This window comes from Phyllostomus hastatus, unplaced genomic scaffold, assembly GCF_019186645.2.
Source record: "Phyllostomus hastatus isolate PE091 unplaced genomic scaffold, TTU_PhHast_1.1 phas_contig_495, whole genome shotgun sequence".
Taxonomy (NCBI): domain Eukaryota; kingdom Metazoa; phylum Chordata; class Mammalia; order Chiroptera; family Phyllostomidae; genus Phyllostomus; species Phyllostomus hastatus.
In genome coordinates, this window is record NW_025333895.1 from 6,103,436 (window position 1) to 6,128,315 (window position 24,880).

The 24,880-nt window shown below is 62.0% G+C and overlaps 1 protein-coding gene across 4 annotated transcripts in view; it reads left to right on the plus strand.

The window, feature by feature from the left end:
* The window catches only part of FUBP3 (far upstream element binding protein 3), a 45,988-nt gene extending 21,598 nt beyond the window's left edge, over nt 1-24,390 (plus strand). The window contains exons 3-19 of one of the 4 annotated variants that reach the window (XM_045846361.1): nt 163-196; nt 2,428-2,477; nt 2,725-2,796; nt 4,029-4,086; nt 5,925-6,087; nt 7,249-7,347; nt 8,963-9,067; nt 10,295-10,397; nt 11,633-11,733; nt 13,247-13,388; nt 17,307-17,467; nt 18,188-18,261; nt 18,562-18,642; nt 18,805-18,881; nt 21,173-21,244; nt 22,167-22,294; nt 23,106-24,390. In XM_045846361.1, coding sequence (XP_045702317.1) covers nt 163-196; nt 2,428-2,477; nt 2,725-2,796; nt 4,029-4,086; nt 5,925-6,087; nt 7,249-7,347; nt 8,963-9,067; nt 10,295-10,397; nt 11,633-11,733; nt 13,247-13,388; nt 17,307-17,467; nt 18,188-18,261; nt 18,562-18,642; nt 18,805-18,881; nt 21,173-21,244; nt 22,167-22,294; nt 23,106-23,114 — 1,529 coding nt within the window. In that variant the 3' untranslated portion in view covers nt 23,115-24,390. The remainder of the gene's footprint in view (nt 1-162; nt 197-2,427; nt 2,478-2,724; nt 2,797-4,028; nt 4,087-5,924; nt 6,088-7,248; nt 7,348-8,962; nt 9,068-10,294; nt 10,398-11,632; nt 11,734-13,246; nt 13,389-17,306; nt 17,468-18,187; nt 18,262-18,561; nt 18,643-18,804; nt 18,882-21,172; nt 21,245-22,166; nt 22,295-23,105) is intronic. The other 3 variants (XM_045846362.1, XM_045846363.1, XM_045846364.1) reach the window with 3 other exon arrangements.
* The last annotated feature ends 490 nt before the right edge of the window (nt 24,391-24,880 follow it).

The window sequence follows — 24,880 nt, forward strand, 5'->3', positions numbered from 1 at the left end:
GTGCACCGCATTCATTTCGGCCACTGAGCCTAAATTACTATTTGCTTTCTTTCTGCCTTCCTTTTTTTTTTCCTCTTGAAATGGTAAGAACTTGTGTGAGGGTGAAGTTAGTTTATCCGTGCTAATGCTTTGATTTTTCTTTTCTCTTTCTCTTTGCCACAGTAGGTAACCAGTTAGGGGCCTTGGTACATCAAAGGTAAGCAGTGGGTTATGTTTTATTATTTATTGATCATTTCTAATTGTTTATTGATCCACCATCTGTACTAGAGTGTTAGAAAGTCAGAGGTTGAGAGTGAAAAGCCATTGGCTAGATTTAAGACTCAAGTTTTTTGTCGCCCTTTCCAAGACGGGATAAACTAACACCAGGATTAAAAATAATCAGCCGCCAGGGTAGGTAAACTCAAAAGACTTCTAGACGTTGCAACGGCCTCCTCCCCACGTACATTCAATTTAAAATGGGAGAATGACATTTTCCCTCCTGTTTTGATGGTTTTCCCAACGCTTCATGAATCCTTAACCTCTTTACTAGAGAAAGGGACATCTCTGGTCCCCCCTGCTACCCCAGCGACGGGGACTTGCAGGGAGCCTCAGATAAGTGCCCCGTTGATTCCCTGCCTCAGTTTCCCCTCAGAGCCGTCCCTTAAACATCTTGGATTAGAAAGATACAAAGACCGCTGGGATTTGAAAAGACCAGTCTGTAAGACGGTATTTACAGTCACAGTATTACCCTTTACAAAGGGTAAAATATGCAGGAGACTCTGTGCCTCAGCGTCTCCTTGCAGCGGATGGAATGGTATGATTTGTATCCATTCCTGTAACACATTATCCTTAACCTTCCCTGGCTCTGCTACAGTTACATTCTCCTGTTTGCTACGCAGGTGTTGGGGTGTTTCCAGAAATCCCCAGGCATCAGTTAATCAAAGATTTGTCCTAGGTTTTTTGTTACTTTCTTACTTGCTTTATCTTTAACAAATTAAAGTAATGTGAGTGAGGTAGCTTCCCTGTAAAGCCATACTGAATCATGGCCTCACTTCCCTGTACCGTGTGCATCAGACAGGTTTCAGCCCTGCACTTAGAACACAGGGCTCTGTTCTCGCCGGAGGCCCAGAGCAGTTCACCTTCATACGTTTCCTCCTCAGAGGGAGTCTGCTTAGATTGTCCCTGAGCTCTGATGGGCGGCCTGAGCGCTGTGACATTTGTGTTGTGACAGCGCTGACCCTCGGGCAGTACAGCCCGCAGCGGTGGTCTCTGAGGACAGACGGTGCGTGCTGTACCCATGAGCAGCAGCCTCGTGGCTGCACCGGTGGGAGCACCGCCCCCTTCCCCACGGCCGGGGAACACGTCCCCGCGGGGCCTGGGCCTGTGGCGAGGTGCGTCCGGCCAGCCGGGGCTTGGCGCCCACGCCCGCGGGGCCGCTGGCGAGGCCGCCCGGACTTGCCTCGTTGGGTTCCGGGCGAAGCGAGGCTCCCGGGAGGCAGGGACGGTCCGCGGGCACGGGTGCACCTGAGCCGGGAGCCCCCTGGGACGCGGCGGTTCGCTCTCCTCGCACCGGCCTGGTGGCACGCACGCACTGCTTGTGCGCCTGCGTGCCTTCTGAGTGCCGCACTTTCCCTGAAAATGTGCGTTTTACTCAGCGCCTTTCGTGATGGGGGCCAATCCAGCCATGTGAGAGACGCTTAAAAATCCTCGCCTTTCTTAAAAAAAAAAAAAAATACTTGCATGCAGCGTTCTCCAGAGGTGAACGTTTAGCCTTAATTGCCTACTGGGGTGTTGGGCGCACCGGACATTGACCCCGACCCACCCCGTGGCCCATCTGGCGGCGAGAGAGCCCGCGCGGCGGTTGTGGGAAGGAAGCAAGGAGGCGCGGCGGGGCGGGCAGAGCCATTGACGGAGCGCCTGGCGGAGCAGCCGAGGCCACGGTTCTGCCCTGGGCAGCGCTGGTCCGGCCTCCGCTGGCGGCGGCGCACCCTAAAAACTTAGGAGGGGGCCGGAAAGCGGCACCAGGGGAACAAGGCATGCCGAGGACAAGCTGAGCGTCTCTGCATCTCGCGAGGACCCCGGGAAGAAGCCCAAACCCCGCCAGGCCCCAGAGGGTCTCTGAGTCACCGCTCGGCCCTCGGCCAGGCTCCCCGGTGCCTCTGCTGTGTGCAGGGAAGGCGGTTGTGGGAGGGGCCGGTGGTTTCCATGAAAACCCAGGCGTCTCTGCCTCTGACGGGCGGTGGGCGGCGCGTGGGTCCTTTCAAGGAGGGACTGACCCGAAGTTCATTAGTGGGTGCGCTTTGCAGATGGCTGTGGGCCTGTTGGCCAGGCTGGTGTGATTTCTTTTAAGCCTTTATCTCCCAGCATGACCAACTCGGGGAATTTGGGGAACCAAAATTGGCTGCAGAACTTATTCTGTATCTTTCTCCAAATGTTCTTTGTTTTTAGGGCAGTCATAACGGAAGAATTCAAAGTGCCTGATAAGATGGTTGGCTTTAGTAAGTATCCACGTGTCACGCTTTCCCCCTTTCCCGTCCGTCCTTCCCATTGAGCGCTCTCCCCTGTGGGCGCCCCCTGGGGGAGGGCGCGCCCCCACCTGCTCTCCAGGGTCTCCGAGCGCCGTGGGCCTCTCTGCGGGCCGGGGCCAGGGCCGTCCGGGCCCTCTCCTGCTGCCGCGCGAGGGCCAGGGGTGGGGGGTGCACATTCTGACCCTGTTCGGTTTGTTTGTTTGTTTGTTTGTTCCAGTTATTGGCAGGGGAGGTGAGCAGATTTCACGGATTCAAGCCGAATCTGGCTGCAAAATTCAGATTGCTTCAGGTAAGGGCTCCTTTTTTGTAGACCTCAGTCCATAGAAACCAGTATGTTGCCAAGGGTTCTGCTCGCAGTACTTCCTTGCGTGTCGCCGGGCGGGTGCCCGCAGGGGTGAGCCTGTGCGCCTGCTGTCAGCCTGCGGTTTGGAAGCGGGGCTCCCCGACAAGAGCCGGATCAGCTGCGGGCTCCGGCAGGGCCACCCCTCTGGCCTCGGGGTGAGACCCTCCCCGGTCTGTGGCCCGGCCTGGTCCCTCCCCAGCACCTGCCACTCTGGGACCTCTGTTTTCTGCACCAGAATGCTATGCCAGACACAGTGGGGCCACTAGGGGTCATGTGGCTTTGGGGTTACCCCAGGGGATCCAGCTCCCCTGGATCAGGCTGTCCGTGCCCTTTGCGGGAAGAGGCCAGCTGGGGGCCTGGCTGAATTAGCACATGCGCGGCCCAGCGGAGGGCCTGTCCCAGCTGGCTCCGTGTCCGTGGTGCAGCAAGAGGGAGGCGGGCCGGGGAGGAGGAGGAGTTCACCTTTTATCTATAGGTTTATCCTCTAATGTGAGTTGGACCTCTTTCCGCAGTGGGGGAGGAGGTTTGAAGGACACTCACTGAGAGATGCTGGTCATGTCAAGGGACACTCACTGTAGTGTCCTGCAGGCAGTAACTGCTGTTGGCTAGTTCTCTCCCCCCCGGGAACGTGGAGAGGCAGTCTGTTCAGGAAGGAAGGGGAGTGTCGGGTGTGGTGTTGGAGAGTAAGCCTGTCCTCTCCGGCCAAGTGGTCCAGACCCAGCTCCACGCGGAGCTCGCCGTCCTCGGGCATCCATGCAGGGACGGGCGACAGCCCTGGCGCACACACGCGGAACCTCTCGCCGGGGTGCGTGGGAGCTGCGCCAGGAGCCGCACCGGGTCACCGGTGGGCTGCGCTGCAGGCGGAGGGACCGAGGACCGGCGGGCCGATGAGTCGCTCGAGCACCCGCTCGCTGAAACTGGTCGTCGGGACCCGCTCCGCATGCCGCTGCCGCGCTCCCCTGCCTGCCCCCAGGGACTCGTCTCGGCTCTGAGACTCTTGGGGGGGAGCCGCCAGCTTAACATCCTCTCCACAAGCGGACGCAAATGCTCTCTCTGGGAGCCGGGGCCTCTGTGGGGCTGGCGGCGGCACCAGCCCGAGAGACAGCCCCGCGCGGAGGCTGGGTGCGCGGTTGCCTGACGCCCGCCGACACCCCTCATCTTCTTGATTCTTCTTGTAGAGAGTTCTGGGATTCCAGAGAGGCCCTGTGTACTTACCGGAACCCCAGAAAGTATTGAGTAAGTTTGTTTTATTTACTTCTCCTTTCACTCTTCTTCCTCGCTCCCCAAACGGGGAGCAGTGGAAGGGCCACCTGTCCCCGAACGCCGTCGCCCCGTGCGGCAGTCCGCGTCAGGGGAGTTCTCGCTCACCTTAAACACACATGGCATCTCCTTTTCCGAGCCCGCACAGATCTCCTCACAGCTGCCGCAGCATCTGCTCCATAATCCAGGCCCTTAGGAGCACGGGGTCACCAGCCTGAACGCTCTCATGCCCTCCCCCTCCCCGCTGATGCCTCCTTTCCCTGCACAGGTCTGGGTTAGCAGGCCTCTCCCTCTGTGGACCACTGAGCATCCTAGAACTGGGGCCTTGGCCTGGGGGTGATCCTGCTGCCCTTCTGGTACTCGGGAGCCACGTGGAATGGACTCTTGCTGGCCATCGGGCCCGGCCAGAGGGAGTTTGGACTTTGGGCGCCCTTGTGGCGGCCTGCAGACTAGCGTGACACCCTGCCTGGCGCACACACGCAGAGCCCGGGGCCGGGGTGGCCTCGTCAGCCCCAGAGCCTCCTGGGGAAAGGGGCGGCGCTGACTCGGCTCCTGCCCCGTCCCCTGCCTGTCCGCCGAGTGGCGTCGTGTTTGGGGGGGGCGGGGGGGGTGCTGAGGTTGTGCCTGGCTTAGTAGGCGGGGCTCCGTCATTGTTTCCGAGTCTCAGGGAGTCTAGATGAGTTCAGATTCTCTCGTCTTGCTGTGATGTGGCAGGCAGTGAACCAGGAGAAATGACTCCGGCAGGTGTGCATTACAGGGCAGGCGAGATGGTTTTGCGGGAGTCGGGGCGTTCTCCCATCGCAGGTCCGTCTAGTGCACAGGCAAAAGGCTAACAAGCCGCTGTGACTGTGAAGATGCACGAGGCCGATTCGGTGCACAGAGACTCGGGACCGCAAAGGGCAGCTGCTCCTACCTGCCCTTTTCTTCTTTCTTCCTGCCCTTCTGTCCCTGCTTCCTGTTCCGCCCGGGCAGCGGAGGTCCCCGGGCCGTGGCTCTGAGGGGAAGCAGTTTTGCTGTCTCCAGGGCACGGTACAGCCAGCCCGTCGAGTAGCCGGATCCTTTCCTGTCAGGGGAACCAGAAAGGTGGTCCGGGTGGTCTAAAGAATAAATAGTGCGAACAGCAGCCGGGGAGGTCCTGGCGCAGAAAAGGGGGCTGGCCGCACAGGTGGCCTCGGGGGGCTGGGCCATGCGGCTCCAGCATCACAGCCTCCGCGTCCATCAGCACAGAGGAGCGCCCGCGGCACGGGGAGGGCCGGCCCCTGCGGTCCGTGGGGGGCCCTGCCGCCTCCTTTTCCTGCCCCCGGACCCACACTGGTGGTGCACAGCCTTAGCTCGAGAGTCGCAGAGCAGTCTGGTTGGCTGTGGAGGAGAAGTGTGCAGTGTGGGGCTGCGGGTGCCGGCCGCTAACCCTTGCTTTCTCTCTCCCGTCTTCCTCGTTGCTCTCTCTCCCCTCCTGCTCCTGCTCAACGCAAGTCTGCGGGGGGTGTGCTCTGGATGGGGAGGGGGGGCGGCGAGATGCAGAGCCACTGGCTTCTTGATAGGAGAAGAGACATGCCCGTGGGTGCCCGTGCAGCCCACGCACGAGCAGAGGGCAGACATGATGGGGGCCGTGTCGCGACGTTGGGTTGTGTGCGTGTGGCTTCTAAATTCCAGCCCAGTAGCGTGGCCAGTGGCAGAGCGCTCCCGGGCCGGGGCGGAGCTGGCTGCCTCGACTCCTTCGCGTCCTCCCCCGGGGGCAGGCCCCGTCGTGGGTGCCTGGGGCGCCCGTGTAACCCTGGCTTCCTGTGGCTCTGTTCCCCCCCTCCCCCCTGAAGACTGGCCAAGCGGCTCCTGGGGCAGATCGTGGACCGCTGCCGGAACGGGCCCGGCTTCCACGGCGACGCGGACGGCAGCAGCACGGTGCAGGAGGTCCTCATCCCCGCGTCGAAAGTGGGGCTGGTCATCGGCAAAGGCGGGGAGACCATCAAGCAGCTGCAGGTGCGGGAGCCTTAGCAGAGGCCTTCATCCTCCTCCCTGCTGGGGGTGGCGGGGGGCGGGGCTTGTCATAGCTCAGGCTTCCCTGGTTGACCCCGCTGCCCCTGCCACAGGCCAGAGCCCCCCTCAGAGCCCCTGCCCCATGGGTCCATGGACATTCTCTGGAGCCAGGCCTCTGCCGCCTGTGAGGCCGGTCCTGGGGCCCCATAAATTTGTATCAGCCGCTGTGGCCGTGACGCTCTGTCACCGTCAGACGACAGCATCTCGGATAGGAAAGTTGGGTCTGGAGCCAGCAGCCCGGGCCTCGCCCGCGCAGGGAGGCTCGCTTGCACCGAAGCTGCAGTGACACCCGCGGCTGCGTGTTTAGGGGAGGCCCTCCGCCCCAGGCCCGGGACCGAGCAGATGCTCCGTGACAGCAGCTGCTGGCAGGTCCACAACCCCTGCCCTGAGACCTGTGGGCCAGGCGTGTTTCAGAACTGAGCGCCCAGGGCAGGTCCAGGGCTGCCCCCGTGACGAAGTGCACGTTTCCGTAGCTAAGCCCGGCAGCGGTCATGCTCTGAGAGAGGGGCTCGACACGCGCTCACACGGGTTCAGGCACTTTCACTGCCAAGTCCGTCACAAACAGGCTCTGGCTTCAGGGCTTCGGGGCTGTGAGGGCTGCAGGTCGGGTTGTGGCCCCACCGTGCACTCGCTCCTCGCCCAGGCCTTGGCCCGGGGGAGGGGGGCGTGCTCTGGTGTGGGCTCGAAGAGTCCAGGGTCTGGACTTCCAGAATTTAAACGTGGCCCAGCCCCTCGCTTCTCCGCTTGGATGGCAGCCTGCTGTCCAGCCCCCTCACCCGGGGGCGGTGGCCCTGCCTCGCAGCCAAGCGCAGGTGCAGGCCGGGCACTGTTGCAAAAGCGAGGGCCCAGCCGGCGGGGGCCTGGCGGCTCAGACCCGGAGCCCCTGTCCACACGGGTGAGTGGGGGCTGGAGGAGGAGGAGGAGGCGAGTTTGGAGGGCGAGCGGTTCCTCTGTTGCGCTCTGGAGCTCGCACCTGGGAGCTCGCTGGCACGGCCCGCAGGTCGGCGTTCTCGGGCGGCTCCCCCCGGCCGGGGCAGCGGGCCGTGCCCTCCCGGGCCCCCCGCCCTGGCAGCGAGGGCTGTACCGGTGTCTGTGCCTCCACAGGAGCGGACGGGGGTGAAGATGGTCATGATCCAGGACGGCCCGCTGCCCACGGGCGCGGACAAGCCTCTTCGCATGACGGGAGACCCGTTTAAAGTGCAGGTAGGAGAGCAGCCAGCCGCGCGGGGCGGGCCCTGGGGCGGGGGCCCGCTTGGCGGTGACTCCGAGCTCTCAGGGCCAAGACGCTGTAAAACCGGGTGTCCCTTTAACTGAGGCAGGCTGTTTCCCGACCGTGTCGGGTGCCGGAAGGAACCCAGGGGCGTGCTGCCCAACGCCAGAGCCAGCGGCCGTGGTTTGCGTGCTCAAGAGCTCACCTGAGAGCGGCGGCTCTGTCGCCGGCAGCGCGCGCTCGGGCGTTCCCGCAAACACGCGGGTTCCTTGGGCGGCGAAGCGTTGAGCGGGCGCCGTTTCGGACGCACTCCTGGGGTCGGCCCGGGTGCGGGCTCCCCTGGGCTCCTGTCTGCTTGTTCTTTCTCTCTGGGCTCGTTTTGCCAGACACGCGGCTGAGGTGGGAGGCCAGCACGGCCGCCAGCCGGCACGCCACCACACACGCGTGTGCCCTGCCAGCACCCACCCTGTGTCCTGAGCCCCCGGCCACGGTTGCTGGCGGCAGTCGGGGGGCTACCACCCGGGGTGGTTCCGGCCTGCAGGAGCGGGTGTGGGCTGTTGGGCGGGCGGGGGGGATGTCCGCGCCGTGAAATCCGAGCACTGCCGGCCCCGCCCCAGCCGGCCTCGCCCGTGCTGCGTTCCAGGCAGCCCTGGGGCTGACGGACGCTCCGTCGTGAGCCAGGCCCTCTGACAGCTGTTCCTCTGTAGGCGCTTCGGGGCTTTGGTGACGTGGAGGTTACCAGCCTCTGGCAAAATGTCTCCCCGATTCTTCATCAACACTCCTTCAGCCGGACCCCAGTTGCCGTCGCTGTGGTCTTCCAAGGCGCACGCGTGGAAGAACGGTTCCAAAACGGCTGAGGGCCAGTGCTGCAAACGGCTTCCTCCCCTCGGCCCCGTCGGCCGTTTTGGAACCCTCCCCGCCTGCAGGCCAGGACCCCCCAAGTGCCTTCCTCCCCGGAGTGTCTAACCTCTCTGAGTGGGAGCGGGTGGGCTTGGTACAAATCCGATGGCACCCCATCGCCCATCCAGTCCGGCTTGTGGGGGCCGCGGCCGCGGAATGAGGGGACGCTCTGGAAGGCCTTGGGGGGCCGCCTGCTGGAGCGCGCCGGGCCACGGAGCGCCTCTCCCTGCGGCCCTCCACGCCTGCCTGCTCTCTCGGCACCTTTGGTTTTATCTTGGGTAGAAAAACACCCACGCACAGAGTGTACTTACTCCATTGATGTTTCGAGAATTTGCACGAAAATAATTACAAACTTCTTCGTGCATTTCACGTATTTTATTTGGGAGAAGCTATTGTGTTTAGTGTAAGTTGTTGTTTGGAGTCTTTTATTATCTCCAACTTTTTATCATGAAACCCTTCCAACGTCCAGGAAAACTGAGAAGACAGCACGGCAGGTACCCGAGTGCCCTCATCTCACCTGTCGTCCGCCACCGTGCGAGTGCGCTTGTTCGTTTTATTTACTGTTCGTGCGTGAGGGGCAGGGGTTCCGCCGCCCTGCCCGAGTCCTCAGAGCAGGGACTCCGCCGGAAGATGGGGCCAGAGAAGCAACACCCTCTGTTTTTTTTAGGGTTTGGTTTCCCATGACGTCTTTTCTCTGTGTCCATGCAGCAAGCGAGAGAAATGGTGCTGGAGATCATCCGAGAGAAAGACCAGGCCGACTTCCGCGGCGTGCGCGGCGACTTCACCGCCCGGACAGGAGGAGGCAGCATAGAGGTACGCTGGGGTCGCAGGGCAGGAGGCGAGAGAGATGAGGGTCAAGGCCGTAGGTCGTACACCTTCTGGCTCTTTAACCTTGAGCGAGCTCTTTCATTTTTGTCTCGTCTGCGCAATCCTGCGTGGATGCTCGCTCCTCCAAGTGGGCATGTGCACAGCTGGGGACGGGCGGCCGCGGTGACGGCGGCCGCCGCATGCATGTCAGGGCGGGGGCCGTCACCCTGGCTGTGAAGTTTCGCTTCAAAGCTGACCCTCCTGCCCAGGTGAAGACCAGAGTCCAAGTTTTCTTGGTGACCTGTGTTGTGATTGTTCCAAACTGAAGCCAGACTTATCGGTGAGGTGGGATGGCCTCAGAATCTGTCCTTTAGAAACGTTTGAAAAACCAAAGGTTAGAGAGAGAGAGAGAGAGAGACGTTGATTTGTCGTTCCACTTGTGCACTCATCGGTTGACTCTAGCGTGCTGGGGATCGAACCCACAACCCTGGTGGATCGGGACAACGCTCTACCCCGCTGAGCTGCCTGGCCAGGGCCAAAATGAAATTTTGATAGATGCTGCAATGTGGATGGGCCTTGCAAATAGGATGCTTATATAGTAAGCCAGACACAGAAAGAGAAACACCGTGCGACTCCACGTGCGCCTCGAGTGGGCGAATCCGTACAGACGGGAGACGGAGCGGAGGCTGCCGGGCGCGGCAGGGAGCGGGAGTCGCTGTTGAGCGGGCACGGAGGTTCCGCTGGGGACGAGGGGAGGGATCGGGTGGGGCTGTCCGGGGGCCTCCCGTGCAGCACGTGGGTGTGTCTGTGCCGCCGAGCGGTGTGCTCGTGGGCGGCCGAGGTGACAGCGTCGCGTACAACGTACCACAAGGGAGAAATGAAAAGACGTTCCTGAGGCCTGGGTGTGATGAATGTGTACGATGTGTTTATGCTCATCTCTCAGAGTCTGGAAGACCATTGGCCATCTTCAATCTCTTACCTCGAAGGTTTTTTCTTGCGTTTCTTCATTTTTATGACTATTTTGATAGAATCTCAGACTTTCTGGGTGCATTTAGCTAACAGAAATGCAATCATGAACCGCAATACTGTTTTTAAAAGGGAAAAATGTGCTTAATCCTATGGCCTCCAAGAACGCACTGTGATAAAACTCAGGTTCTGTTACACTCACACCCCCACTGAGGGAGAGCCAGGTTTGCCGAAAGCTCTGATGAGGTTCTGTTTCTCCACGCTCAGGTGTCTGTGCCTAGGTTTGCTGTTGGGATTGTAATAGGAAGAAATGGGGAAATGATCAAAAAGATCCAGAATGACGCTGGTGTGAGGATTCAGTTCAAACCAGGTTGGTTTTGGTCCTTTTCAAAAACCCCGTAATTATAAAGCACCTGACAAAACAAGGCCCCGGCAGCTAGCCCGTCTGTGTTCTGGTCTTTCTCTCCCCCTCTCCCTGCCCCCCACCCCCCCGCCCTCTCTCTCTCGCACCAGTCTGGGTTTCTCCTCCGGGCCCTCGTGTCTTCCGGGCGCCCTTGCTGCTCCTGAGCGCTCTGGCCTGGGGTCTCCGGGGCTCCCCCTCCCCTTAGACTAGTAAAACTGGGAGAAATCAACTAGCCTTTCCAGCTTTTAATTTCGCCACATAAAGCCTTTTTTTAAAAAAAAAAATCTGTTATTTTGCCCTAACTGGATGGCTCAGTTGGTTAGAGTGTTGTCCTGATAAGCCAAGGTTGCCGGTTCGATGCCTGGTCAGGGCACGTAAAAGAAACAGCCAGTGAATGCATCAGTAAGTGGAACAACAAAGTGATGTCTCTCTCTGTCTCTCTCGCCCTCTCTCCCCCTTCTTTTCTCTCTCTAAAACCAATAAGTTGAAAAATAATAATAAAATGAATGGAAACTAAAATATTATTTTGATTTCATAAACTAGAGGTAACTTAAAATCGTGACAAAGGGCAAGCACATTAAACTAAAGAACAGCTCTTTAAATTCTGTTAGTTTGGCCCTGGCTGGCGTAGCTCAGTGGATTGAGCGCGGGCTGGGAACCAAAGTGTCCCAGGTTCGATTCCCAGCCAGGGTACATGCCTGGGCTGCAGGCCATAATCCCCAGCAACCATACATTGATATGTCTCTCTCTCTCTCTCTCTATCTCCCTCTCTTCCCTCTCTAAAAATAAGTGAATAAAATCTTTAAAAATTAAAAAAAAATTCTGTTAGTTTGTAAGCAAACTCACCCAGTGTCTTTATGTTCCTCATTTCTCTAAAGATGGCGAAACCCCTCGAGGGGCTGGTTTTGGGCACCGTTGTCATCGCTCACCCCTGTCGTCCTTGGCTTTGTCTGTCTGTCTGTCCTTGGCTCTGTTTGTTTCTGTCACGATCGCCCCTTTAAATGCCCGCAGGTGCGCGGCTGCTGGCCCGGGCCACGCGCACAGACGCGGCCTCGCACCTGCCCCTGGCCGAAGGGGCCCGGGTCCGGAGGTGGTCTCGCGGCCCCTCTGGCGTGGGTAGGGACATCGATTGCAAGTCAGGTGACCTCCGTCTCTTTCCTAAGTTGGGCTTTCCTGACCCCACCTCTCGCCTTGTTCCACAGACGATGGTATTAGTCCAGAGAGAGCTGCCCAGGTCATGGGGCCCCCCGAGCGATGCCAGCACGCGGCCCACGTCATCAACGAGCTTATTCTCACAGCCCAGGTGGGTCCGGCTCTGCGTTCAGGTACCTCACGCACTGCAGCGGCAGGGGCCGCGTGGGGCTCCAGGGCCCCCGTGCCGGTCGCTGCGGGGCACCGCTGTAACTGATGACGGGTGGGCACGTCCCCGGCTAGGCAGAACGGAGGAAATTTGGGAATGGTTACTTTGGGAGCTGAAGAAAGAAGCAGGAAGTTGGAAATGGTCGTCCCAGCGCTGCCATTAGCCGCGTGACTTTGGATGCGTCTTTGAACTTCTCTCGGCCACGTGCTCTCAGCAGCACAGAGGGTCTCGCAGCAGATCACCTAGGTCGCCTGGGAGTGTGCGCTGCGGGGGGCACTTTTGAAGACCCCTGCCACGACCTTCGGAACCCGAGTCCCCGGAGACGGGCGTGGGTCTCAGCCAGAGTCCCAGGTGAACCTCAGGGTTGGACATGTTCCAAAAAGGGTCACCCAAGAGTCTCGCCGCCTCTTTAGCCGGAAGAGGTCGTGCACCTGGAGCAGTGAGGGCTGTGCGATGAGTCCGTCCTGGGCACACCCAGGACACTGCACACGCGTGCACGCACGGGCACGCTGGCCCCTAAACTACCTCGTTCCCTCCTTGTGTCTCTCGTCCAAGCGGAGGGCGGGGCAACGCCCCCCAGCGGTCTCTGCTCTCCGCGGGCTCGGACTCTGGGGGAGCCTCCACTCGCTCTTCATCACTGGGCGGCCTGTGCCGAGCCTTCCCTACCGACCTGGGCCTCCGTTCAGCTTCTCCCTCCCGAGAAAGCCGCTCTCGGCTCGGCTGGGTTTCCCCTCCGTGCGGGGGGATTTCAGTGCCGCGGCCCCGGGGAGACCTGGGGCCAAGCCTGGACGGAGACCTGCTGCCTGCAGGTGAAAGGAACGGTCCTCCGCCGGCCGTCAGGGCTGGGGGTTGCTCTCTGCGGGGGGACGGGGCGAGAACGGGTCGGCGGCGCCTCCAGCCCCGCACCGTGCCCTCCAGCCCGGCCGGTTCCCTCCCTCCTCCGGGGAGCGGGACAGCCGGGCGTCCTTTCGCAGTCTTTCCATCCTCCGTGCTGGCTGAATTGCAAGGTGTTCTGACTCCCATAGCAGTGTGGTCGGGGGAGGGTCAGAGGTCATGCATTGTCACTCACGCGTCACTCCAAATGGCCTCAGCTTTTTGGCAGCCACTCTCTGGCTTCCGGTAGGCCCAGTGCTGTGAGCCCCGGAAGGAGCGGTCTCGGCATTGAGAAGGAAGCCAGCTCCTGGCCCTGTGGGCCCCGGACCCAGGAGTTGCTGCCTGGCCGCCGTGGTCCTCGGGTCCGGGCTGTCTCTGTGACCACATGCACGTGCCCCCAAGTGCGCCTGCGGTTTGGGCTCGTTCTCTTCATCGGAGCACTCGGGGCCGGACCGTGGAGGGGTGCGCGGGTTCCGGCGTGCGGCGTGGAGTGCATCCTGTCACGTCACCCCCTCCCTGCAGACGGAAGGTGGCGCTGGTGGCGGTGGCAGGAATCTTCACCTAAGCTTTGCTTCTTTCCCAGGAAAGAGACGGCTTTGGAGGCCTCGCAGTGGCCAGAGGACGAGGCCGTGGCCGTGGCGACTGGAGCCTGGGAGCGCCCGGTGGCATCCAGGAGATAACCTACACAGTGCCAGCAGACAAGTGTGGCCTCGTCATCGGTAAAGGTAGGCGGCGGCGGCCAGGGCTGTCGGTTCCCTCCCCGCTACTCACCCGACGGCAGATGGGGCGCGCACCTCCTCCAGAGCCCGGGGGCGGGCTGTCCGCCGCGATGTCTGTGGCCTCAGCAGCCTCCTGTGGGAGCCCTGCTTTGCACGGTCCTCTCGTGAGTGGGGGCAGAGCGTGGGGACTCGCGGCAGGAGAGACCCACCACCGCCTCCTGAAGCAGCCCAGTTGCTGGAGAGGCTGAACGTTCCCCTCAAACGCCTGCCCATCCGCTGGTCAGGAATGAACTGGCCTCCAGGGAACGCGGGGGAGCGGCTGAGACCTCCTCCAGTGGAGGGTGCCTTCTCACACGTGGGCCGCTTTCTCTGCTTCCTGGGTCCGGGTGCTCGGTCTTTGTCGACACAGCCTGCGAGAACGGCTCTTACCCTGTCGGCACATTCGCCAAGCCCACAGGCACCCTGTGCAGGGAGATACAGATTGGCGTGCTGGTTGATGCTGGGCATTTTAGAGAAGACTAGCTGGACCCTTGCTCGCGGCTGGTGTGCCCCTGCCCCCCTTCCGGCGAGACTCGAGGAAGGGAGCAGGCACGTGCCTGGGCCACTGGGGCTGGCTCGTCGGGGCCGGCCTTGCCCTAAGACCAAGAAAGGCTGCCGAGAGCCCTGGCTGGTGTGGCTCAGTGGATGGAGCACTGGCCTGCGGACTGAAGGGTCGCCGGTTCAATTCCCGTTCAGGGCACACGCCTGGGTTTCAGGCCAGGTCCTGAGTTTGGGCTGTGTGAGAGGCAACCAGTCAGTGTTTCTGTTCCTCCTGTCCCTTCCTCTGAAAATAAATAAATACAATCTTTAAAGAAAAGAAAGAAAGAAATACAGGCCGCTGAGAGCCAGGCTGTAGTTCACGGTCCGGCCCCACCCCCAGCAGCCAGCGGCTCAGCTCCTCTCTGCTCCCCGCGAAGCCTTGGTACCGACCAGGGACTCCGGGGTTGGGTGTCGTGTTCAGGGAAATAACAGTCGTCTCCCCACAGTGTCTCCAGCTCCTGCGGTCACCAGGCATCTCTCAGCAGCCGGGGGGGGGGGGAGCGGCGGGTGCCGGGTCTTGCACAGAACGTGATTTGGGAACGTCTCCGCGGCAGCGGGCTGAGGCCGCTGCCGCGCCCCCCGCAACCCGGCGTGGGCTGGGAGCCCCTGACACACTCTCTCTCTCTCTCTCTCTCTCTCTCCCTCTCTCCCTCTCTCTCTCGCACCCGCGCCGTCCCTGAGGCTCTCGGAGGCGGTGCGAACAGTGCGGGCGTGTTCCAACTTCCTGCAGGGTGTCCATGCTCAAAAGTGTGGGTGGCCCTTGTTAGCCGCCCGGATGCTGTGGCCGTGAGACATGCTGCCCAGCCCCGCACCCTGGCGGCTGCGAGGGCAGCTCCGCTGGCGCCCGTGGGTTTGAGAGGCGGGTCTGGGTTCTGTGTCTCGTGAGAGCCAGTTTATGGGCGCAGTGTTGCTGCGAGCGCGTCCCTTCTCCAGGCAGTGACCGCGCCGCTGTCTGCCCTGGGGCAGTGCCGTCGTGCTCCTACGAGGGCCTCTCTCGGCTCGTCCGCAGAGTCGCGCCCCCCACCCCCACCCCTCCCAGTGACGGCCAGAGGAGGGGGTGGCAGCAGGGGGAGCCGGCACTGTGTCCATGCTCCGGTCACAGCCGGGGGGAGCCTAGAAGCGCTTTGTTGGGAGGGTGGGGGGCGCTCTGCACCACCCCCCACCGCCAGGGCTGCACAGGAGCTGCTCCTCCTCCTCCTCCTCGGGAAAGATTCGGGGATGGGGTCAGGGGCAGCGAGGGAGAGGGGAGGGCGCTGCTCCCCCGCCCCAGCCCCCCGGACAGACGGACGCTGCGCCTCCCCTGGCCGCCGGATTTCCATGATAAACACAGCAGCGCTGACAGATAGTGTGGCCAGCCCTGCTCTTGTCAGCCGGCCTTTTAGCGGGGTTGATTGATTACTTTACAATTTCACCAGCAGCCTGGGGGGCCGCTGGCGGGCTGCTCCTGCCCCCGTCAGGTGGAAGAATGGAGCGGGCCGCCTGAATGAGTCTGTGGGCAGCCGCCTGCGCGGAGCTGGCGACCTCGTTTTGAGGGAAGATAGACTTAGATTAACTCCTCCCGGCACCCAGCCGTTTTGTGGGGCCACCCCCCTTACTAGCGCGCTCCGCAGGCAGGCGCAGGCCTCGGGACAGGGGCTGTGGGGCTGCTGGGCTGCGTGCCTGGTGGGGTGGGGGCCCGCAGGGTCTGGTCCCAGCCCGAGGCGCCCCTCCTGCCCCCACTCCACAGTCACAAGGGCCGGCCGGGCCGGGGCGGGCGGTGCCGGAGAGCAGTCCCTGCCAGTCTTTGCTCTCCGTCGCTCCCCAAGAGCGCCGTTGCTGAGGAGAGAAGCCGGTCACTGCTCACGGGGCAAAGACCAGAGTCCGCCCCGTGAGTGAAGGGCAGCAGACAGGCCCAGGGCTGTCCGCACTGGCCCCTGCTGTCCCCTGCTGTCCCCAACACCAGCGTGTCCGCTCATGGTGGAACACGAAGGGACACTGCCCTTAAACTGTCGCAGAACGTGGAGAAAATCGTGCACGCACTCGACTTTCGTTTGCCAAGTCCTTTCTATAATTTGCTCTTGAATATAAAACCACCCTAAACCAAGCCAGCATGCTGCCCGCGCCAGACCCGAACAGCGCTTCGTCCTAATGCCCGCAGTCCCCGGTCCCTTCCCGTGGTTTGAGGGCCGCTTGCGTCACCTGCAGGGCGGAGGCTGGACCCAGGCCCAGCTTTGCTTCTTGGCCCCAGTGGTGTCCCCTGGAGAGGACAGATGTCCCTCGGGCACCTCCTCCTCGGCCGGATGGGCAGCTGAGGCCTCCCGCCAGTGGCGTGGAGGGCAGGCCGGGGCGTGTGGCGGACTGCGGACGTGTCACAGGGAAATAACGTGTAGTGTGTGGCATTCGTTCTGACTCCGGAGGGCAGGGGCGACACAGACGCTGTCCCTCAGTTGTCGCTTTTGGTCATTTGGGGCTCCCTGGCCCCTTGCACCAGCATTTCCACAGATTGTCTTGTTCCAGTTTTGGAAAAACTGCTGAAGTTTTCCCTGTATCCTGCCCCCCACCCAGCTGTACGGAGCCAGTCTGGAAGTTCTGGGGGTTTGCAAAGGAAGAATCGAACCATTGTCACACTGGTGGCGGTTTTGTTATGCAAATTTCATTAAGAGACTGGGACTCTCACAGGTTTTTCAAAGAATCCGACTACATTTTCATTAGCCGGGCTCCACCCAGGCCTCTGTGACCCCCATCCTCCGGCTGCCTTTCCGTCTGGACCGGCCCCTCCCACGGAGGAGGCAGGGGCTGGAGGAGTGACGGGATGGGGGTTGCAAGGCCTGAGTGGGCTCCAGGCAGTGTGGGCCCTGTGGCTGTCTGTCTGACCTGTGCAGGGAGGGCGGGTGGCAGAGCAGTGGCCCTCGCTGGGGCCCAGGGTCCCCATTGTGCCACGGAGGGGCCCGTGGGTCGCTTGTCTCCAGCGGAGAGGGTGGAGGGCCTTCCCTGGGCCAACCGGCGGCTGGCGGGAGCGGGGGCCGAGGCCGAGCCCCATTGTGAGCAAACCCCTGGGCCTCGGCCCGGGCCGGTTCCTGGCTCCGTGGGGGACCCCGGGACAGAGACCAGCAGGTGCCATTTGGTGGCTGTGGCTTCAGCCTGGCTCAGAGACAAGGAGAAGCTTCCCATCATAAGTCCGGGTTTGCAAACGAAAGCGCCCCGGCGTTTGTGAAGTCAGTAAAAAGTGCCCCTCTGTTGCCCGGGCGACAAGGTGCAAGGCGACCCCGCCCTCGTCTTCCGCCCGGACCAGAGCCCCGCGGCCCGTTCAGCTGCGCCGCGGCGCCGCGCCGCTCACCCTCCTGTCCGCTGTGCTCCTGCCTGCAGGGGGCGAGAACATCAAGAGCATAAACCAGCAGTCGGGGGCGCACGTGGAGCTGCAGCGGAACCCCCCGCCCAACACCGACCCCGGCCTGCGGATTTTCACCATCCGGGGGGTTCCTCAGCAGATCGAGGTGGCCCGGCATCTCATAGACGAGAAAGTTGGCGTACGTACCAGGCCCTCTCCCCACCGGGCTTACCGGTAGCTGGGTTTTCTGGTGGGCGTCCGAGGTACCTGTTTCCCCCAGAGCTGTGTACTTCCTGTGCCTTTCACGTCCGGTGAGGGCACCCCCCTCGCCCTGCCGAGGGGGCAGGCCCACACCCAGGGGTGCCAGGCCCGGGGGCCCGGAAGGAAGCCCTCTGGCAGAGCCCCCCAGGCCAGCAGCGCAGGCCCCAGAGCCGTGTCCCCTGCAGGCTAGATGAGCAGTGGGGCGGCAGCCTCCCCCCGCAGCGGCGCCCGGCCCGGGCCCCGCGGGCGGCGTTCATTGACTCTGGCTTTAGTTTCAGGCGCCTCAAGGCAGATAAAGAAAGGGAGTGTTGATGGAGGACAGATTGGCCACTGCTCACCTCAAAGGGGACGTAGAGTGGCAGAAAGAGCCGGGGCCAGCCTAAGTTGACGGGAGAGGCGAGCAGGTTGGTCCCCCCCCAGGGTGACACGCTAGGGCAGGCGTGGTGCCGGCGTCGGCCGCGTGGCGGTGCCGGTCCCTCGGGGGCAGAGGCATCGCCGCACGCCCCGTCCGCTTCGGGGAAGGAAGGCTAGCACGAGTGCCGTAGGGTATCCCGACTCCCCTGACCCCGTCTCCCCAAAGCCGGGGTCCGCCTCGGGGGGCCGGGCGGAGGGCAGCGGTGCCCCGACCGCTGGTGAGCGCCCCTCTGCGCCACGACAGGGCCCCGGCCTGGGAGCACCCGGCGCCTTCGGACAGAGCCCCTTCAGCCAGCCTCCCGCCGCCCCGCACCAAAAGTGAGTCTCTCCGCCCGCCCCGACCCCGACGGGGCCCTCCTTTCCAGCCGCTGCTGCTCAGCAGAGCCGGCCAGAGCCAGGAGTCCCGTGGGCGGGCGGGTTCCACTCTCCCACCCGAGGCCCTCCGGCCGGTCCACAGGTCCCTGACCAGTGCTGGGCTGCGAGCCCTCCTGGGGCAGAGTCTGGTCCCGACAGTGTCCCCAAAGGGCACGCGTCTCCCCGGGGCTGGGGGGAGGGAAGCTTTGTGCAGAAGTCTTCCCGCTGTGGGGTCCTCAGCCCTGTGACCTTTCCCCCACGCAGCACCTTCCCTCCGAGGAGCTCCGGGTGCTTCCCGAACGTCACTGCTAAAGTCAACGGGAACCCCCACAGCGCCCCCGTGAGGTCGGTGACGCGCTCCTGCGCTGGCTGCGTGGCTCCCAGTCTGCACTAGGGCGGTGGTGGTGCCGCCTGGGGTGGGGGGTGAGCGATGGGGCGGCGGGACGGGCAGGAAGCGGGCTGGGGTGGGGGTGTGGCCGCGCTGGAACGAGTGTCTGTCCTCCGCAGCGGCCCTCCGGCCTTCCTGACCCAGGGCTGGGGCAGCACCTACCAGGCGTGGCAGCAGCCAGCACAGCAAGTCCCAGGTGAGCTTCCCCAAGGAGGAGGGGCTGTGCGCCCCTTCGCCCCCCACTCGAAGGGCTGAAAGGGCTGGTGCATCTGAAACGGTCTCGTTCCAACTCTGCCGCTGGGCTTGGGATGCCCCTCCAAGGAGGTGTCGGGGCCTCCTCGCCGTCGAGAGCTTCCATCCCCCCACCCTCACCCCCCCACAGCTGGGCAGGGCCAGGGGGGCTGGCTCTTTCCTGGCCCGCCTTCTGAGGCTCCCCATCTGCTCTGCCTTCCTCTGGCTGTGGGCACCGAGGGCCTGGGGGCCGTTGTGGGGCGTGGCTTGCTGGGCCCTCCGTCCCCAGCCTGCGCCCTGCCCCCCTCCCTGTGCTCTCCGAAGCAGCCCCTCCTTTGGCTGGAAGGGGACGTCTTCCCCTCTTCCAAGGCGGCTGGCGCCGTCGTAGGAAGGGCTCCCCCCGGCTCCTGGACTGTGGGGAAGGCCCGTGCCGGAGCGGCAGCTCTATCGAGTGGCTCTCCGAGGAAACCGAAGGAGAAGGTTCTCGTGGGGACGGGGCCCACGGCCCGTGCTGCAGCCCCTCGTGTGCGCCGAGCCTCGGCCTCAGGCCGTCGCCACAGAGCCTGACTTGCACAGCCTGGGGAACAAGTGCTCGCGCACGCATGTGTGTGGTGGTGCTCGTGTCGGCAGAGCTTCCCGAGTGTGCGCGGGACCACGGGCGGGTGTCACAGCCACGCACAGGGGCCCGGGCCGGGGCCACGCCCTTCCCTGGGAGCAGAGTGCTGGGGGCAGCCCTGCCCGGACCCTGGTCGCGGCCTCGGCGCGCTCCGCCCTCTCCGGGCTCTGGCATCGCGTGGCTGTGTTTTCCTCTTTTCTCTGCCATGTTTCTTACTAAAAGTCCTAAACACGTAGAACGTCTTTTAGAACTTCACTGTCACCACCACATAGACGCCACCATCCTGGTCACCGGCCTCAGTCCCGGAGCCTGGCCGTGCTTCGTGTCCTCCGGCTCCCCACAGCGAGAGGGCGACCCCGAGACCCCTGAGGCGCCGGGGCTGGCCTCGCACCTGCACCCTCGCCCAGGGCGGGGCCTGTGGGAGGCCCAGGGGCACCCCACCCACCCCACCCCCCAGGGACACTGACCTCGGGGCACGGTTCTGCCGGGCCTGGGCCTTGGGCAGGCGTCAGGCATTGGGGCTGAGGAGGACGGCATGGGGCGCGCCCGGTTCCCGGCCTCTGTGCCCCGGGGGGCTCAGAGGGTTTACTTAGGGGGGTGCGGATTGAGAAGGGGGTTTGGTCGGTGAGACCTGGCTTTAAAGAGAAGCTCTGCTGGCCCACGCCCTCCGTGTCCAAGGGCGGCCGTCGGGCTGCCTGCACCCTTCACGCCCGGCCTTCCCCCGGGCCGGGTCGCCCTGCTCCGAGCTCCTGCCTGCCCTGGCGGGCCCTCCCCGGCCCACACCACACCCCGTCACCCGCGTCCCCACGCCCCCCCCACTGGGTGACCTCAGTGCTCACCCGTGGGGACACGTGTGCCATGCGACATGCCTGCTGGCCTGTCCTTCGTGCTGCAGGCTGGCCTCACTGAGGGCAGGACACTGAAGGTCCGCAGCAGGCAGACAGGCAGCCGGCCTGACCCGGGCAGGAAACGAGGTCCCGGCTTGGCACTGGGTCACCCTTCGTGCTCACCACGCGCCTGGGCAGGCGGGGGCTGCCCGCCCTCCCTCCTCTGCCCCTGCCGCACTGAGAAGGCGCCGGCTTGTGCAAGGAGGGGAGGGGGGGGTGAGCCCATCCTGTCCCCTGCGCCGGCCTCGGAAGGCTGGGTCGTGTCGCGTGCCCGGCAGCCCCTCGCTGAGGGGGCCTCGTCTGTCTTCACCTGGAGCTCCGTCTCCGGACCGAGTCCCGAGAGTCTGAGTGTGTGCCGTGGCTCTGCTGGTGCAGAGACGACGCCCCCAGCCCCTGCACAGAAGGGACAGGGGAAGGGCGTGCCCAGCCGCCTGGGCTCTGTCCCGTGGGGAGGAGGTGCTTCCGGGGAGCTCCGCCGACCGTCCGTCCGGACCTCGGGCTCTGCTCCCGCCCAGCGTGGGTCCCTGTCTGAAGGGGGTGCCGGCTGTTCCCATAGCTGCCCTTGAGGGGCAGCGGCCTGCCCAGCCCCGGCCTCCAGGAGATCTTGGTTGCGCGAATGCCACCTTCTTCCCGGGCCACCGGGCCTGGATCGAGCTGCAGTGCTGTGTGGCCTGGGGTGGGCGAGCGCTCGCGGAGTGGGGCCTGGAGTCTGCGGCCAGGCGGGGGCCTGACTGCTGCTGTGTTCTCGCGCAGGCCAGCAGAGCCAGCCGCAGAGCAGCCAGCCTGACTACAGCAAGGCCTGGGAAGACTATTACAAGAAGCAGAGTGAGTGCGCCCGCCCCCACCCCCACGCCTGCAGCCTCCTCTGCCCCTCCTCCACCTTCCCCTCCCTTCCACACTCCTGGGGGCCTGGCACCCCAGCTGGGCCACCAGTGACCGCTGCTCTGGTCCCCTTTAGAACCGCGTGGCCGGGGCACGGACCGGCCGTGTGCCGTCCCCTGCCCATCTGGGCGCTGCCGGGTCTTCCTGGCCAGCTCGGGGGGGGGGGGGGCGCGGGGAGACGGCCAGTGGGGCTCGGGACCGGGGCCCGCGGTTGCAACGGGTGTCGAGGTGTTTGTTTTCCTTAAGTAAGCTCATTTCCCTAAGAAAGTAAACTAGGTTTTTTTTTAATGGAGGGAGGAAACTAACAGAAGCAACCCCAAAACCCCAGGTGAATCCTTTCAAATCAGCCCCAGTTCTCGGGGTGCGCTCCAGAACTGCTGAGCCCGGGTGTTGGGGCGTCAGCAGGAGAGGTGCCTCATGGGGCTCAAGTCTCAGGGGCATCGCTGGCCAGTTGGAAGAGCTCAGGTCAAAGGCCATCAAAGAAAGGCCACCCTGGTGTTTGAGTCATCACCGAGGGAGGGAGGTCACCGTCACCCTGTACAGGTCCAGGCGCCGCTCTCCCCGGCCCCCCCAGTCCTGTGTCTCCCGCCCCACGCCCCCAGGCTGGGCAAACCGATGGGGAGAACGGGGTTCTGGGAAGGCACCCACGAGGGTCTCGCAGGGCGGAGCAGAGCACGGCAACACCGGGCTACCCGGACTTCCGCCCCCGGCGCTCTGGCCCCTGTCACCAGCGTCCCGGGGGCGAGAGTGACAGGCGCCCTTCCGGACGCCCGAGTCTTTAGGAAGGGACCCTCGGGGTGTCCCTCTCCCCCCCCCCCTCGGTGCGGCCCCACCCCTGATGAGCGCCGTTCCCCTCGTCCATCAGGTCACGCCGCCAGTGCCGCCCCTCAGGCCAGCTCCCCGCCGGACTACACGATGGCCTGGGCCGAGTACTACCGGCAGCAGGCCGCCTTCTACGGGCAGGCGCTCGGGCAGGCGCAGGCCCACAGCCAGGTGTGTAGCCGCCGCCCGGACCCCACCCCCACCCCCCCGCCCCGCAGAGGAGAGCACTTGGTTGGGACGTGCCTGGTGCTCCCTCGAACCCAGGCCCGAGACCGCGGAGCTGAGCGGCACTCAGTTTCCCCAGGTGCATGTGAGAGCGCCAGGCGCGGGTGACTCCCGGCCGCTCGGCTGCTGCTGCTCTTGGAGGGGCGGTGTGACCATGACCAGGCCGCTGCCGCAGCCGCAGGGCTGGTCCACAGCCTCTGAAGGTGGGGGAGGGGGGCGGGCAGAGCACCAGAACTTCCCCGTCCCCGCTCAGAACCCTGGAGAGCTCTGTCCCGTGGGGCCCAGACGCAGTTCTTGCTCACGGAGGGAAGGGGCCAGGTGCTCCCACAGGGCGCGGTTCAGGGAACCTGATGCTGCACGGGTCCCCATGGACGACGGGTCCCTCAGCAGAGGCCCCAGACCTAAAGCTGATGGGCCGCCTCACTGCCAGATTGGCCCTCTGCACCCAGATGCCGTGGAAGCAGGTTTCCCCGCTGGTGGGTGACCCTGAGCAGAAGTGTCATGAGCTCACTCCCCCATCCCCTTCCCAGTAACCCCTGCGGAGAGACCTGGTGTCCCCGTCCCAGCGAGGTTGTGCTGGGCCAGAGCCCCGGCTGGGGGGCAGGTGGGAGACACCGCCGGCTCGTGTGCCTGCTGCGGCACGAGGGGAGGGGCGCCCTGTCACCGCCTCCCCGACACGGAGCCGCAGGCTGGACAGGAGGCCCGAGGGGCCCTGCTGCTGCGGCTGACTTCTCCTCCCCACCCCCGCCCCCCACAGGAGCACTAGGACGGCGCCTGCGGCCCCCCGAGATCATCATGGATGGGAACTTGTTTGTAACAGAGGTTTTTAGATTTGCAAACATTTTGATGAAGAACCTTTGTTTTGTTCTGTGAAACACTATTAACAAGATTTTTCTAAAAATCGGGAAATTAGTCACTAAACTTGCTGATAATTTTTGTTATTTCAAACGTGGAAGCTCCAGTATTTTTTTTGGAGCAATATCTGCAAAATCAGGCAGCGGACTGTGCCTCGTAACATTGACATTTCAGCTGGTGTGTTGTTTTGTTTTGTTTTGTTTTTGCGTGTCTTTTTATTTACAGTTTCTGTTGCAACAGAAAGTGGCTTGGAAGTCTTAGGTGGTATGTAACAAATTATTTTTAAAATTTTTTAAACAATATTTAAATGTTCTTAAACGTGTAAATTCATTAAATGTTTTACTTCTAATTTCTTGTACCTTTGGCTGTCTGGTTTTATTGCATTTTTTTAAAAAAAACTGAACTATTATGTATTGTAATTAATTATGTGAATTCTGAATTAAGACAGAGAATTGTATTGCTGTCCCACAGGGGCTGGGAGGGGGCATTTTGTAGGGTTTGTATAATTTCTAGAGTTCTAAGGGTAATATAAAAATGTGTTCACGTGTCTCGCATGTTTTTTCATGTCTCCATTACCTTTGAAATTGTGTATCTAAGACCTCCAAGCTTGTTTTAAAAACAAAACAAAAAACCTTTCTCTATTCTCTCAGAAATATACTGTTATTTTTTAATATTAAAAAGAAATTCAATATAACTTTTAACACTGTGGAACATTAAACCGCATAAAAACCTAGTAACTATTTTTTAATTCCAAAGCATTCTTTGCTTTTTTCTTTTAAATATTTTTTAATATTTGTCAGATTAACTAGATGAATAAATAAATCTAGTATTAACCACAATATGAATTAAATAATTTTGATTTAATAAAAGGGATAATATTTCCAGTGTTTACTGTAGTGGATCTTGTACAGATAACATGTATTTTTAAAGGAAAGAAAAACAGACTTGAAGCTATTTTTTCTTGCATTTTTAATTGACCTGGGAGACATTCCGTTTGAAATGTACTAAAGTTACAGTTTGTTTTTTCTTGTTTTCCATATAAATGCTTGAAATGTCTAACTATTAAAAAAGGCCGTTGGAAATCTTATGCATGGGATTTTAAAGAAAGTCGTCTCTTTATTTGACTGACAATTCATTTTACACTCTGTATAATAAAATTCCCACGAGACACCTTGTGGGCAAACGAAGTGCTCAGAGTTCGCTTGCTTTCCGTTCCCTTGTCCGTCCGTCCCCACCCCCCCACCCCCCACCCCTGCCTGCCGCCCCAGAAACCAGAGGTGAGGGCCCTCGGACTGTCACCCGACTCAGTCCGCACACGACCCCGATTTCCAGCTGCCTCGTCAAGCTGATTTTTATTTTAATGGCTTTGTATAATTTGACACTTTGACTTGAGAGCCTAGGTCACCGTCAGCCCTCCCCTCTTACCTGTCACGAATCCGTGCCTCTCTGGCGGTGGGTGTGGCCCAGCAAAGTCAGCAGCAGTGCCCCCGGCTGCAGGCAGGCCGGCCCGGGCAGGCGTGAGTGGGGCGACAGGAGCCGTGGAAGAGAGTCAGGAAGGAAGGATGAGCTCACCTTCCCAGAACTGAGTCAGCACTGCCCCCCGCCCCCCACCCGCCTGAAAAAACGGACTGAGCCCCTGCTGGCCTCGTGCGCCGGCTGCCGCCTCCCAGGGCAGCC